A 15,535-nucleotide genomic window follows, 5' to 3' on the forward strand; every position below is an offset into this window, starting at 1 on the left:
GTCTGTCATTAAGAGGACCAATAAAAGCAGCTCTCTGAAAGGAGACATTGCGGGATAATTGCACGTGGCTCAAACAGAGTTACTTCAAGTGCAGGGGTTGCATAAGCCCAGCAAAATAAGCACACAGCCTGGGGGAGCTGAATCTCTGGGGTCTGTGCGATATTCCCTTTTTTTCCTGTGGGCATGATGCTGGTTGTAGGTTTGCACCAACGAGCAGCTCTGAGACTGCCCTGTTTTCCCCCCGCTTTCTGCCTTTGCCGGGTGACAAAGGTGTAAGTAAAGCAAGAGGAGTTGTTGCTGGGTAGGTCACCGTTCCCCTGTGGAAAGCACGTGCTGCTGGGACGGGGATGTGCAGAGCCGGAGCCCTGCAAAGGGAGCTGGAGGTGAGCAGTGATGCAGGACGGGAAGTTGACAGGTCAGAAACCAAAAAAAGGAGCTGGGTATAAGCTATGAGATATGTATAATTGTCCAGCTAATTAGGAGCAGTGAGATGGTTCTTTATGCACGTGTGCCTTAGCCTTTCCAGTATGTCAACCTACTGTTTGTCAGAGGAGCTGGAAGACTGTACACGCTCAATTCCTGGATAATTAAACTCCCTGACTTGCTGCAGCTAAACTTAGTTACTGTATAGCTGGTAAATAAACATACTGGGGTAAATCTTGCCCTAACAGTTGGTGAAGAAGCTCATCTACTCCATCTGTTTCTCCCCTCTTGTATATGTATTTATATAAGAATATGTATATTTTTTTTTACCCCATATTTCTCCCCTATCTCTTTTTATATTGATCCATAATTCTTCCCTACCTTCCTACACCCATTCTTTTGTCTCCAACATAAAACCTGGAAACCTGTTTCAATGAAATCTTGAAGCTCTGTTCTACTCGGTAGTGAATATTGGTTTAAAATGAACCAATTCCTTCTCTTTAGAAATTGGTATCTTTCCATTGACAGATTTCTGAATATTCCTGATAAAGACATGGAGAATATATGTAACAGCAATGTGTTTATCGACTTCATATCTCAGAGGGCACTGAGATTGATTATTCTTTAAGACTCGGGTCAATATTTACCTCTTGGGTCATTAAATCATGATTTTCATTTCTATAGGAGTCGATATCTGCCTATAAAGGCAATCAAAACTTCCGTTAATACTGGAATGTGCCTTGTGCCTAGTTTATATGACAGCTGACATAAGAGAGATGGATTAGATAGCTAGATTAGACAGTGGGGAATGGAATTATTTGCCATGAAGATAGGTCGTGTTCTGTGCTTGGCTTCCAGGAATTCATGCAAAGATCTGACAGCATTGTGCAATGCAATTGCACAATTATATTTTCCTGAAAATTATGTAGCACAGGTTTTGAATTTAAAGAAGCCAAAGCGGTGATTAATTGCTTGGGAAAGCACAAATTTCAAATCTCATGAGGATAATACTGGAGTTTAGGAGTTTAGAAGTAGAAAAAGCCTGATAAATCGCTCTGTTGTTGTATCATAAGTTACCATGAAGTCTTAGGTTCCTGAGTTGCCATGGATTCTTGCACAGGTGTCACGTTTATTTCTGCTGCAGATGGAAATGCACCAGTCTTGACTCTGGATCCTTGAGATCATGTCAGATTGAATAGATAAAGCAAGATACAACTGACTAACAAAGTTTGACACAGATTATAGGCATGACACAGTCTAAGCTCCTCTGAAGAGACGTGAAAAAAACATTAACTCTCCATTATAGCTTATAGTGGTTATGAATAACCAGGAAACTTTTCCAATCTTCAAGATTTTCCTTTTCTTTTTATTTTTTTTTTTCTTTTTTACCCTCTCCGTAGGTATTCTGTGACTACCATGGACACTCCCAGAAAAAGAATGTGTTTCTTTATGGCTGCAGCATCAAGGAGACCTTGTGGCAAGCAGGCTGCATGGTTGACACAGCAGTTATCACAGAAGATGTTGGCTACAGGGTAGGTTTGCTTTGTTCCTTTCTGCAGTTACTGACGTGTATGTGCACGTACGCAGCTCGTTAAGATAAAGGCCACCTCACAAATTGCAGAGATAGGTGCGAGCTTCCCTTATTCCAGAGGAATAATGGTCCAGAGAGTTTCAAATCATGCATAATATCTTCACGCACCAGATATTAGCAAGAATATTGTCAGTAGATGGGTCCCTATTTATTTCTTTTTCATAAGATGCTGTGTTATAATCTTTGGCTACAGTCTAATAGGACAGCGGTATTTTTTTGTGTTTTATTATTTCTAAATATACATACACTTTTGTCCCCTCGCTCCACCATAATAAGAAAATAAATAGGAATTATGTAATGGTGACTGAGAAAATGACAATGTGCCACTGTCCTACTTGGTTGAATTGCTTCATCACAAAATGCTCCTGGTCCCATTGAAACACCAGATAATTTCAACGGGCGTCAAACAGATGTAACGTAGTGGGGTTATCTCCACAGCAAGTGTGTGGTATCATAGCTAGGGAAATTCTTCTGGAATTAGAAAGAATAAATATTAAAATGTGTTTTATTTCTACTTCATTTAAATGTCTCGTTCGTCAAATCATCCTCTGGATTCCTGCCTGTCTCTTTTTTTTTTTTTTTGTGCCTGTTTAGATGGTAATTTCCTCTTAAATAACAAATTTCTGTGGAGAAAAAAGACTCTTACAAGCTCTAATTATAGTCTTAAAAAAGGTTAATTTCACAAAACATTAATTCTGGCCTTAAACTGATTATAGATTTATAGCTTGGTGTGCTCCAACCTGAAAGAGGTTGAAAAGTCTTTTTAAGTTTACTTCTCTGTATAAATTTTGCTGCTTCAGCACAAATACTACTTATCCTCCCATGAGGATGTCACATCCTCTGTGTTCTTCTCATGGCATTGTACACTCCGTACTGAAACTTTCCTGAAAGTAAGTGCTCCAGTGTTCATCCTGAGGGGTCCCTGTGGCAAACACTCTGTTTCACAAAGAAAGCAGAGAAGGGTGCTTAAAGTCAGGACATCTTTTGCTGTGTTTGAATTCAGAGGGCTTGAAAAGGCTGAGGGTAGTTTGCTGTTACACAAACAGAAATCAAATGCTGCTTTCGGCAACTGGAGCCTGTCTTGAACCTGCCGTGAAGAAAGCAGGAGCGAGGCTCCAAGGATGTCCAAGAATACTCAACAGCCATCCTATAAAAAAGACTTTGTCGTTCAAATCCTCTCTTTTGCGCAAAAAGCGAGATGGGTGCCTGCTGCAGGTCCTGCCTGTGCGTCACCCTCTTCCTTCTGAGGCTGGGGAAAATGGGTACATAGGAGAACACATCTGCAATCGCAGACTGCGGCAGGTGATCCAGACTGTCTCAGACCTGCTTCCTTGCACTGTTTGCACAGGTTTCTCTCCTGCCTCCTGCAGGTAGCTGAGGATTAATCTGGCCTCCATGACTGATTTTTCTCCCCAGGAACAGGAACCAAATACTTCAAGAAAATGTTGTGTTTGGAACAGCCTTTGCTTCATAGGTCATAGACTCAGCTGTAGCCTTTGGCAATAGACAGGAGTAAGAGTCTTCATTACCTTCTAATAATTGGTGGCTTTGGGTGACTTGTGCAGCAGTGGCATCGCCAAGCCCAGCTTGAAGATTTGTGCTTTTGGTAGTCATTCCAGGCCCCTTTGTCAGCAGTCTCTGCAGGGACATCAGTAAAGAAATATCATTCCGTTCCCTCCTAATGGGACTGGAGGTTTATGGACAGGGTCCTGTGTGAGGGGAGCTGCTTCCTTTGCTGTTGGACGTGCTAAATTCAGCTGTGCGTGAGAAAGGGAACAGTCACGCTGCTGCATTATCATAAAAGCATCCGTTAAAAGGGTGTGTTTTCGCTCTTTCAAAATATGCTGTTGAAAGATAATTAATGAGAAGAATAAGTAGAGAAGAAGGAACCATTAGTGTGAAATCCAGTGAACATTGGTAAAATGAAAAGAATATTAAATTCAGATTTGCTAATGCTCCTAAATGAGTCCTGCGTACAGAGACATTACTGTTACCTGCCAGCGTTTTTATTTAATTAAATGTAAAAGATTGATTATGCATATAATTTCAATTGTTTTAAAAAGCTAAACTGGATCAGGGATCTAATTATTGTATTTGATAGTATATATTTACAAAAAATCTGTGTGTTGGTTCAGATAAGGGCAGAAAGAAAATATCTGAACCTTCGTTTACAGTTTAACTGGATCTCAAGATTGTGCTGAGGCTTATTAATATCTGGGTGATATGGTTCTGCTGCATTTTTTAGTCCCCATTCAACCCATATCCAGGAAAACCTGGAAGCGCTGCATGAAAGCATACTATTTTGTGATCCCCATGCAGCAAATAGCCCTTTGAAGGCAATCCAGAAATGTTGGATGCTTAGTCTACAGCAAGCAGTCAATATTAAAGATTCCTCTGTTCAGTATGCCCACAGGAAAGGGAGCGCTATGGCTCTCAGTAGCACACTGGAGATCTTGACTTAAAAGTTAGGTTCCTGGTGGTCTCAGGTTTAAAATGGAGTCTCTTACTTCGTTCCATTTTTTTCATCTGAAAAATGGACCTTATAGATCTTTAGATCTATACCTTATAGAATTGGTAAAGTCCATTGAAAGCTGTAGCCAGAACATACTGAAAAATGAAAATTGCTTTTTTGTTACGGAGATGTGTACAGTTAAGTGTTCTTGCAGGAGACATTGCAAAATAGTTTAGGCCAAAGATTTATCATTCACATCAAACATGTTTTAGGAAAAGATACTCTTTCACTTTCAATGAAACAAAATATTCCCATACAGTGCTATGAAGTAAAGTTCAACAGAACGGAACTACAATTGCTCAGAATCAGTCAGTGAAACTGATTGTTATTGGAAAGTGAAATTAACTGGTTGGCTTTCACCACTCAAACTGAATGAAATTCAAGGGTAAATGCCATTAGCAATAAGTGGGAACTCCTTCTATATGATTCCATTCAGTTCGGATGCTTAAGAAAGCTGTCATCACAGAAATAATGAATGTCCTCATTTTGCTTGCTCTTCTCCAGATGGATCAAATGGTCTTGTGGCATATGTTGTGGTTAGTATACCAGCACTAAAATTGAGACGTACATGTGTCTCACACGTGTGCTTGTATAAATGTGTGTGTACCTAAAGGTCCAGTGTCTATGCAGAGTGTTAATGTATCTAGTACGTGTTTTTATAGAGTGTAAAAGTAACACATTTAGCATTGTGTAATGACTAAGTGTTGCCTCTGCACTGATGGAAATATTCAATACTGCAATGTATTAGGAGTGTTTATAGACTTTGTTGTTGGGAAATATGATTTCTAGAAGAAAATCACTCAGGGCTAAGATGCAATTTTTACTGGGTTTCCATGATTACTTTTTATTGTGCTTCTCTAAATGAAGTGTATAAAATATATCATTTGGACTCAGCTGAGAATATTTTGGTTTGTTTCACAATGCAAGTTAGTTAAATGTTGAGCTCTACTTTCATATAATTATGTGCGACCTTCCGTGAGAATACACAGCCCCTTTCTCTGCTCTTTGCTAGGTTCAGACAAAACTTCTTCCATAGCTGAATCCCTTGTCAAATGATGGGAGGAGATATAGTATAGGCGGAGAGGGGAGAATGGGAATATCAGGTACTGAACTATGACTGCAGCCCTCTTGGTAGCACAAGGGGAAGGTGTAGGTTAACGTTGAAACAGCTTAAAAACAAACCTCTCTAAATGGCTTCAGCTGTCCCAAACTATTAGGTGTGAAAATGTTTGATTTTTGAATGAGGTATGCCAAGTGCACTGGATATTTTGCATTTTAGTCTTTGGGACGAAAGAAATAGCAGCACCTGAGGATTTCACATGGGATGGACATAATGCGCTCGTTGGAGCTCTCAGTAACATTTTCTACAGATAGATTTGATGATATACACATTAAAAACCACAGGTCTCTCTGTATATGTGTGCATGATATAAACACATGCACATCTGTTAAATTCATTTCTCATCACTGCTGACATTTTCTCATAGACTCTTCCTAAAATCCTGGATAAAGTGGCCCCGGCATTTGTCATGAACAGCTGCAGCTTCCTGGTGGAGAAGTCCCGGGAGTCAACGGCCCGGGTGGTGGTATGGAAGGAAATGGGTGTGTTGAGGAGCTACACCATGGAGAGCACGTACTGCGGCTGCAGCCACGGACTCTACAAAGTGAGTAAATCTTTCAAAGAACCCTGTGCCACCCTTCTTCTAATGCACATCTCATGGCCTTGGAAGGGCAAGTGGAGGAGATAGCCATTGTCTTTATGCTTAGCATTGTCTGCTGTTTCCAGACCCATGTCTGGAGCCAAAAGCATTGAGCTGAAGGAAGGAGTGGTTTTGAGGTGATACATGGCACTTACACTTATGAGGGCATTCACAGTGTTGTGAACAATGTGTTGGCAGGTCATATGGACATCTTTGACCCTAGTTCTAAGGTAATTAACTTGAATACTAGTGGAACCACACTTTTTGGTACAGGCTAGCTGCCTGAACATTCACCTGGTTAAATTTAAGAGCCTGCACTGAGAATCCTGCGTTTGGAGTTGCCTGTTACTGCCAGCCCAAGGTAATTAATCTGAGGTTAGTTTTGACAGCTGTCCATGAGCCCAAGGTATGCCTGTGACTGTGGTCTGGAGAGACCTGAACTCCATATCAAATGAGGTTCCAGGCTTGGTAGGAAGGGCTGTACTCGTACTGATTGCACCAGAGACATCAGTCTATGAGATCTCTTGGCACTTTTTAAGTACACAGGATGAACTCAGGTAATTGCATTTGAGTGCTCATAATTCTCCATTCACTCAAATGGTGTATTCTTTCTCTTGTTCCTTTCCCAAACCTGTTGCTTTCATTGAAAGGCTTCCATATCCCACCTCATTTCTCCCACTAGGGAGCAATCCTTATCTATACAGCATTAATAAGCAGTTAAGGATCCTAAAATACCCTTAAGGAAAGAGCCATTATGACAAATAACAATTAATTAATAAGACATTCAAATGATTATCTTTGGAAGCTCTATACTAATCCTTTTACCTCTCGGTAGAATGCAGCCAGGAAGTACTCAGCTGCTGTTTTAACCGTGCTCTACTATACACACATCAATTCCAACATAGGAAAAGCAGAAGAAAAAAACCAGCAGACAGTTTAAAGAAAGAGACTATAATTGCCCTGGGCATTACATCTGACACTTCCTACTCCTGAGAAGTGCTAATGGTTTTTTAATAGGCAGCACAGGTCAAGACAGTGGTTTTGAATCTTTTTTAGACAGTGGGGGAAAATCTACCTTGACTGAAGTCAATGACAAAACTCCTAGTGATCTCCACAGAGGAGGATTTCACTGATTTCCTAGATAACTACAGTAAGACCTAAAACCAGTGACACATCAGATTGTATCAATATCTAATGATTTGTTCTCCTTCAGCATCTCTGAGGTCTTTAACCCAAATTTCCTTAATTTGTGCCATTATATGTTTGAAATAGTAGAAAGAGAGCATTAAATGCCACATTCAGTTGTTGCAATTAAGCACTGTGCCATCCACAGGGGCCCTATATTATACAGTAGAGGCACCAAAAATAACCAGAAAGACCTAATGCAGATGGGTCAGGATTCTTTTTTTAAAGAAATTCTTTTAAATGCTTTAAAATTATTTTCCAGGTTGATTTTTGTTCTCTTTTTCATCACCGATCAGGACCACAGGCAGACACTGAAGACAAAAGCAAGTTGACATATGAGGGCTTGTGATGGGTGACAGAATCCAGTGTTCTTATGGCCCATAAGGAAGTCTTTACGGTGTAAAGCAGTTCTAAAATTTCCATTCTGAACACCCTGGCAAGCTGAGTCCCAGTTGGGTCATTGCATTACTTTTATGAAGTCGCATATCCTGGGGTTTTTTTCCCTTTGTTTAGGATTATCATTCATCTCAAAGATGGAGGATACATGAATATTCCCATGAAGAGGGCATTTCTTCACCATTTCTTCCTCAGAATGATAATACAAACACTTTGCAGTTGATCTAATTCAGGCAGCTTTAAAGTATTTCCATGCATTTTTTTCCAAGTATACTAAGTACCTAAATTGTTAGTATCAAAATGGAATACAATTTCTTATGTTGATGTTTATGCTGGAGCTGCATATAAATACATAAACTATCCCTTTCAAATAATTGATATTAATAGGCTATTTCCTTTTCCTTTTAGCAGTCTTTAGAGTTGGTTCTTGCTTGCTTGTTTGCTTGTTCTTGCAAGTGGATTATTTAGGGTATGGACTTGACAGGCTGATGTGAAGGTTTTGTTGCATAATACCATTTAATACTCAGCTGCCATCTATCAAGCCAAAACTACTTCATTAGTATTGGAAGCCTTGAAATTATTCCTGCAAACTGTAAATTTATCACATAAGAAGTCACGTTTTTCTAGAGACTCTGGCCTGAGTTCTTTGCTCTTGGACCCTCAAGTTGATGTGTGTAAACAATAGACTGAGACTAATGCTCAGGCAGGAGATGTCAGCATCCTATATTTAGAGCTTTTTTGATGTTTGGATTAGTAGATTTGTGTTTAACTGTGAGTAGAATCAGTTTCTTAATTGCATAGGATTGATCTCCCTGTAGGGATACATCCAGTATCTCCCCTGGACAAGGATGCCCTTATGTTTTTGATACTTTTATACCTTGAAGTACAGTACAAACAGCAGCTAGGATTTAAAACATCTCATTATGTGCAGCAGAGACTCCCAAGTCCAGCATCATTCAGTGAATCAGTGGTCAAACTTCTAATAGAGTGTAGCAGACCTGGATCCTGGTCCTTAACTTTCTTCCTGCTTGTAAGTGATGGAAGTAATTCGTTCAAGTAGCTGCTTTGCCGGCTATGAGCACAGAGATAGTGCTTGGACATCTGATAGGGATTGTGCAAAGGACTTAGGAAGAGCAAGAAAGCCTTATAGAGGCTGCAAGAGGTTAAAATATTGATTGCACAAGGCTGGCAACCGTGTCCCCTCTCACCATGTGTTGAGGAAAAGCTGAAGTAAACTAGTTTTTCTGATAGAGAGTCCAGAAAAGATGGTGCCAGAGTTTTTTTCAAGGAATGTGTGTGTCCTCTCTTGGATTGAGATGTAACTTTCATTTTTTAAAATAGTTTAGTGACTGAAAGATAAGGCAGGAATTGGGTACTATTGATATGTAAATGAGAAAGGATAGTGACCCAGCCTCGTTTAAAAGTCATTTGATTTCAAATGGGGAGGAGGGTGGAAATGAGAGGAGAAAAAAGATGGTTTGTCTCTGTCGAATCTCCCTGTCTGTGTGATCAATGGAAACGCAATAAGCCAAGTACCCTTAAGGAAGCGAAACATAAAACTAAAGAAATTATTGATCTTATCTAAGGTTTTGTTCAACCTTCTTCAAGGAAGAAGAAAAGAAGGGGAAGAAATATCCAAACTCTTTTTCATTTTGTCTGGATTGCCCAATTCAGTCTTAGAGGAGCAGAGTCTCCGTTTGAAAGTTGCTAAAAACAAAGCAGCCAGTTTCCACAGGGAGTTCTCCCTTCTGCTTCTGCCAGTTTACAACCCTATGGTCAAAACAGAAAACAATTAAAAAAACCCCAACAAAACAAAACAAAAAACCCCTCACACCACAAAAACTGCTTTTCATTCCTTTTCTCGTGTGAAGGCAGTCTGCATTGTTCCCTCGTTGGAGCTTTTACCCCACCAGTTCACCATGTGATTTTTTTGCTGCCTCCCTTTTAAGGGATGTTGAGCCCTTTCTCATCTTTGGTTTTTAAAAGACTGAATACAAGGCTGTACCGTAAGAAGTTCTGCTGAGTACAGGTAGAATCATTGCCCAAAAAGAATCAAATCTCCAGTGACATATATTGACATTTTCCTGAGTTTCTTGTGTGATTAATTTTTAAAGTTCCTTAGCTCTTTGCTCTACCGTGTTTTATCATGTTACACTGTTTCACCGTTCTTCTTGATTCCTTGTTACCTGGCCTACTAATTAAGTCCTCTCTATAGCATATCGGACTGTGCTGTTCAGTTCGTTACTGCATCTATCATCCTATCAGTTAATGTCTTTTGTGCCCTGGTACACAGCTGAGTTCCAAACCGTACATCTTGGTAATATAGCGAATCTCAAAAATTCAGCTTCATGCTCTGTGAGTCCATGCGGTGATGGAAGAGGATTTTCCTCGGCATGTTGTGCATGATGGAGGAGAGATAGTACTAACAGGAATAGATTTTTAGCTTCTTGCTTTGAAAGGATTATAAACAACAAGTAGTAACAAATGAGTTTTAAAATTATTGTACGTGTCTTGACAGTGCCCTTTGAAGGAGATTTTAGTAGTGATATGGGTGCCTCTTTGAAGAAAACCTTCGGGAGAGCTGAAAATAAAGATCTTTTTTCTGTCCTGTCTAATGCTTCTAAGTCAGAGGAATTGAATGCCCCAAATTTTCTCATTGGGCTTGATTAGAGGGAAAAGCTATCCTTTTGCAGAGACACTGGAAGCAGAGAGCAGCAGCAAGCAGCGTGGCCATACAGTTCATAAGACTTACTGATAGCCGTTCAAAATGTCTTTGTTGACCTGATATTATCCACCCCCTTTAACCTGGCTAGTGTGGGCTGGATTATTTAAAATGAGTGATGAACCAGTGATTTACTACGGAAGCATGGCTGAACTAAAGCCAAGATGAAAGATGTTCCATTTTTTACTCCTTCAGAGGTGGACTTCTTTAGTTTGACCTGTTTCTGCCCAAATTAGACAAATTGTTACCAATGTGTGACTTGTCCATTGAATTACAGCACTATTTCTTTATAATTATCTGTAGGCAATGAAATACTTTCTTCATCTTCCTTGCTATTGAAGATTACTTACCAAATTTCTGTGAGGATTTTTTCTGTATGCTTTATTCATAAGCAGTTTATTACAGTTAATAGTCAGAAATTGAGTTGTTTTGATGGAGTTTGCAGGTCACATGATACTGCTTCTGTTCTCCCATAAGATGTATATTGTTCTTGTAATTGGAAGTCTGGTGCACAAACTTACAAATAATTTTGATTTGGCCTCTTGCCAGTATTCAGCCACCAACAAAAATGGTTTCAGCGATATTCTTGCCATAAAGCATGTTTGATAAGTACTTACAGAAAGAAAAAGTAAAGAAACAGCATATATTCTGTGCTTTCTGGTGTACGTTTCTGTAAAACGTTTACATCATCTTTGCAAGTCTTGACAGGCTTTTCCTCATTTCTGATTTCTTTTGTCCCCCAGAGCTTATACTTTTCCTAAGTATGGGTAAGTCTCAAAAGCATTCAAAACTTTCTTTTCAAAGAAATCATCTCTAAAATGTGTGTTTAGCTGACCCTCTGTGCTCTGGGGATCTCATTCAAAAGCAGATGCTGAGAATGAGAAAGAATGATTTTCTTTCTGATAGTTCTGCTTCCAGTTCTGGTCCAAAGTGGCTCAAATTGAAAGCAGCTGTAATAGCAAAAAAAAATATAGAAAAAAATGGTTATCTAATAGTAATCTAAGGACTGAAGGTTCAAATTAAGGGGTTGGTTTATTTGGTTTCCTTAAGTTGTTACCCACGGCAAAAGTTTACATCCTATTTGCTTTATTTTCCTGCTTTTATTTCCGCCAACCACTTGCAATAATTGATTGATGATGCAATTTGTAAGATATTCTAATTGTACCTTTTAGGCTTGTGGGCCTCACTTCATAAAACTATGTAAGGGTTAATGGCGTTTAGGGAGTGGGGAAAGAGGAGAGAAAGGGTTTCTGAGCAATCAAATCAGGAGATGGTGGGCGTTTGTCTTCCTTAGAGACTTGTAGATTCTTATGTGAACTGCTGCGGGATTTTTCCTCATTAGGTGTTTTTTATTGGGTTTGTTTGTTTGTTTTATTATTTGGATTATTATTATTATTTGACTGGGAACTGGTTGAGTGAATGCCAACTAAGAAATCACATCCTCAACTGTGCTCAAATCTGTTTGGTTCGTGCCACATTAAACAACAGGAGTTTGAAGGTGTGCTGACTTTGGTGCTCTCGGATTGCCTGCAAAAGCAAATCACAGAGCTGGGGGAACTTTGTAGGGATTCTCTGGGCCTTACATCTCCAAGAAAACTGGAGTTTGTCAATAGGACTATCCTGGCTGGTCTCATCTTTCTTGATGGGTAATAAGACAGTTGCATTAAGGCAAGTGTGACCAAAACCACATGAGGTATAAATATCATCTCTGTTCCCAAAAGTCACGGGAGTTATTGCTATTTACTAACTTTTTGTTGAAGGTGCTTAATATTGTCATATGGAAGGGCCATTTATGTGCATTTAAAAGTCTAAATTTTGCAAGAAAGGTAATTCAGGCCTCCATGCTCTGCCTTCCCTTTTTGTGATCCACTCCACAGTCAGTTTAACCTTGCACTTTTGGAAGAGATCAGTAGTTGAGTAGGGTTGTTTTACTTGTAATTTCTGGAGAAGGCTTATTTCTGATTTGTTTGGGTTTTTGGGGGGCAGGGGAACTGGTTTGGGTTTTTTTAACCCTGTGTAGGACAAGACCCATTTTCGGGCACCAGTGTGACTGCTCGAAGCTTTTTGCCCCCCATTCCGATGTTTGCCAAATGTAGGTGTTTTACGAATGGCTCTGGAAAAGCAATCATCTTTTAATCCAATAGACGAAGTTTGCTGCTGTACAAACAAACAACTGTTTTCTCAGAGTGACTGAATTATTCCCTACCTCCTTCAAGTTGGTCTAGGGGTGGTTGCCTGCTAAATACTGTGCACTAGTCCATCTGTTGAGGTGTCCCATGAATGCTGCCGTGAAAGAGATTTTGGAAGAAGTCCTCCCTGGCACCTGCTGCAGTGGATTTCAGCTGTCACTTGGGCCATCTGCTTTCCTGTTCCCGGGTTGAAAGATTCAGTGTTAGGGGACTGAGGCATGTTCCATTGTGGTTGAACTCATATGGTTACTAGAAACAGAGGAGAATGACGCTAAATGGAGAAGAATGGACTCTCTGTCCCCAAAGCACTCGGGAAGCACTAAAACCCAACACAAGAATTGTCAGGAGGCACCGGGCAACAGTATTTTAGTCTTTCTCGTCATTGATGTGTACCCAAGGAATGATATATTGGAGGTTTTTGATAGTTATTTCAAAAGATAATCACTGATGCTAGCTGGATCATGGATGAAGATACTAATTTAAATTGTTATCTTTTATTTTAATTATTTCTCCTGTGATGTTGTTCCAGCTCTATCCCTGACTTGCTAATTTGAGTGGTGTTGTATCAAGGTAGATTTGGATAATTAGCTTTGGAGAGATATTCCAGAGACCTTGGCAGTCTTGGAAAGAAGGATGGGTTAGCAATGCACTGGGAATAGCTTGTGAATTTGCTCCCTCCATCTTAGACCCTGTCTGGAAGGAAATAAGAGTGCCTCTTCCAGCTCCGTTGTTGGTAAAAGCCAGGAGAGGCACCAGATTTTTTCCTTAGTCATGTACTGGTTGGTAAGTTATTCTAACTGCAGACCTTTGGTTAATGAAAATTGGGAAAGTCTGTACAGAAGGGCTGTCACAGTGGTGATTTTAACACACCTCAAACTGAGTTTGAGGTATCTCTCGTGGGAATGAGCCACAGGGAAGTCAAATCGCAGCCTACTCCCACAGCACTCGTCTTTTAAGCTTGCTGTGTGATTCTGTTCTGAACTTTCCCACCAAGGTGAGCACCTGTGTATCAAGTTTAGTATAATATGTTAGCACTGATCTCTGGCATTTCCAGATATTTCAGTCCCAGACTTAGCTTTTGACACAGCATTTTCACACAGGAGTGATGAATCTTTCCAGTATGGAAATTGGCAGACCTGTTAATGGTGCCAAAAGATGTGGCTTATGATATTTAATTGCCAGAACAACATAGTGATTAGGCTGAAATTACATGTCTCTTGGTTTGTAGCCGCATAACCTGTGTTTTCTGGTCCTGTTAGGCTATGTTGAGACAAATAATTAGTCCTGGATGAGAACTCTCCACAGGCATCCTGGGGTGATGCCGCAGGCTGCCACGGAGCAGTTGTTGCAGCTAAGATAACTTAGGGCTCAAGAGTGGTGTCTTCATGCCATTTCATGTGCATGGACATTTCCCTAGTTTCCTTTTCCTTCAATGTAAAGGCACCCCATTATATATCTGCAGAAACAGGAGTGCTGAAGATAACATTAGCATAAAATGGAACAGACAAAAGGGCGGCAGACAGAAGAACATGGGACCATAGGTCCCATTTTAGGACCTCAGTCATGCGAATCATGTTTCTCTGTCTCTCCTACTTAGTCATTCAGGCTAAGAAATAAGATGCAAATCACGGCTTGGCAGAAAATATAGGTGCTATATCCTAACCCAGATTTTGTTGGTAAAAACATGTTACAGAAGGAGAAAAATATGGTCCTGAACCACAAAGAAGTGAAAAATTTGCTAGCTTCTCTGCCTTTTGGAACCAATTTCAAAGTTGACACTAAGGGGATTTCTGCTTCTCCAGCTCCTAAGCAGACAGCCTGGCCCAATCTGCAGCCCTTTGGCAGAAGTTATATCTTAAATCAACTCCTTTGTCTCTAGTGTTGATAGATTATTGGGTGCTGACTGGCTGCATAACGGGAGAATAGGTCCCATGCCATATGGTTAAATTACAGCACAATAAAAAATGACGAGGGAGTGAGATCATAATAGATTCGACACTGCAAAGCTGGGAGGTATCCAGTTCTGTTGAGGTTCAGAGGACATGGCTGGCATGAAGAATGAATAGAAAAGCAGAGCAATAGTGTACCTCCTTCTTGGCCCACCCTTTTCCACCATCACAGAATTGAAACAGTTGTCTTAGCTCTGCTCTTTACCCCTTCTCTTTGGTACGGAGCCTTGCAGTGCTTGTTCCAACTAATCCCTGCAATCTCCTATGTTCCTTTCACTTCCTAATGATGTTAGCAATTTCTACATGGTAGTTCACTTTCTATTAAACCAAGGGACATCACAAGCTCCTTCAGGCTGACGGGCATTATCTTGATTCTTTCCTGTCTTGAATGCTGATATTCCTCTAGACTTTTTTTTCCTGGGTATTGTAAACAACTGATGTTTATGGGATCTTTCCACTTCCCTAGATACTTGGTTGCAACCCAATCTTTCCATATTCTAATCATAGAATCATAGAATGGTTTAGGTTGGAAAGGACTTGAAGATCATCGAGTTCCAACCCCTCTGTCATAGACAGGGACACATCCCACCAGACCAGGTGGCCCAGTCCAGCCTGGCCTTGAACACCTCCAGGGATGGGGCCTCAACAACTGCTCTGGGCAACCTGTTCCAGAGCCTCACCACCCTCAAAGTGAAAAATTTCTTCCTAATGTTTAATCTAAACCTGCCCTCTTCCAGTTTAAAGCCATTCCCCTTGTCCTCTCACTGCATGACCCAGTTCTCCTGTAGGCCCCCTTTAGATACTAATGCTGTACTCGAGGAAGGAGGTGATAGGTACTGACTTAGAGCAGTTATCAAACTGTTTCCCT

At 40.3% G+C, this 15,535-nt stretch overlaps 1 protein-coding gene across 1 annotated transcript in view; it reads left to right on the forward strand.

Annotated features, from left to right (window-relative positions):
- Positions 1–15,535, forward strand: part of AGBL1 (ATP/GTP binding protein-like 1) — a 372,591-nt gene that overhangs the window by 238,958 nt on the left and 118,098 nt on the right. The window contains exons 20-21 of the mRNA XM_009887663.1: positions 1,824–1,955; positions 6,014–6,190. Of these exons, the coding sequence (XP_009885965.1) occupies positions 1,824–1,955; positions 6,014–6,190 (309 nt within the window). The remainder of the gene's footprint in view (positions 1–1,823; positions 1,956–6,013; positions 6,191–15,535) is intronic.

The sequence above is a fragment of the Charadrius vociferus genome, unplaced genomic scaffold (assembly GCF_000708025.1).
Source record: "Charadrius vociferus isolate BGI_N301 unplaced genomic scaffold, ASM70802v2 scaffold190, whole genome shotgun sequence".
NCBI classification, from domain to species: domain Eukaryota; kingdom Metazoa; phylum Chordata; class Aves; order Charadriiformes; family Charadriidae; genus Charadrius; species Charadrius vociferus.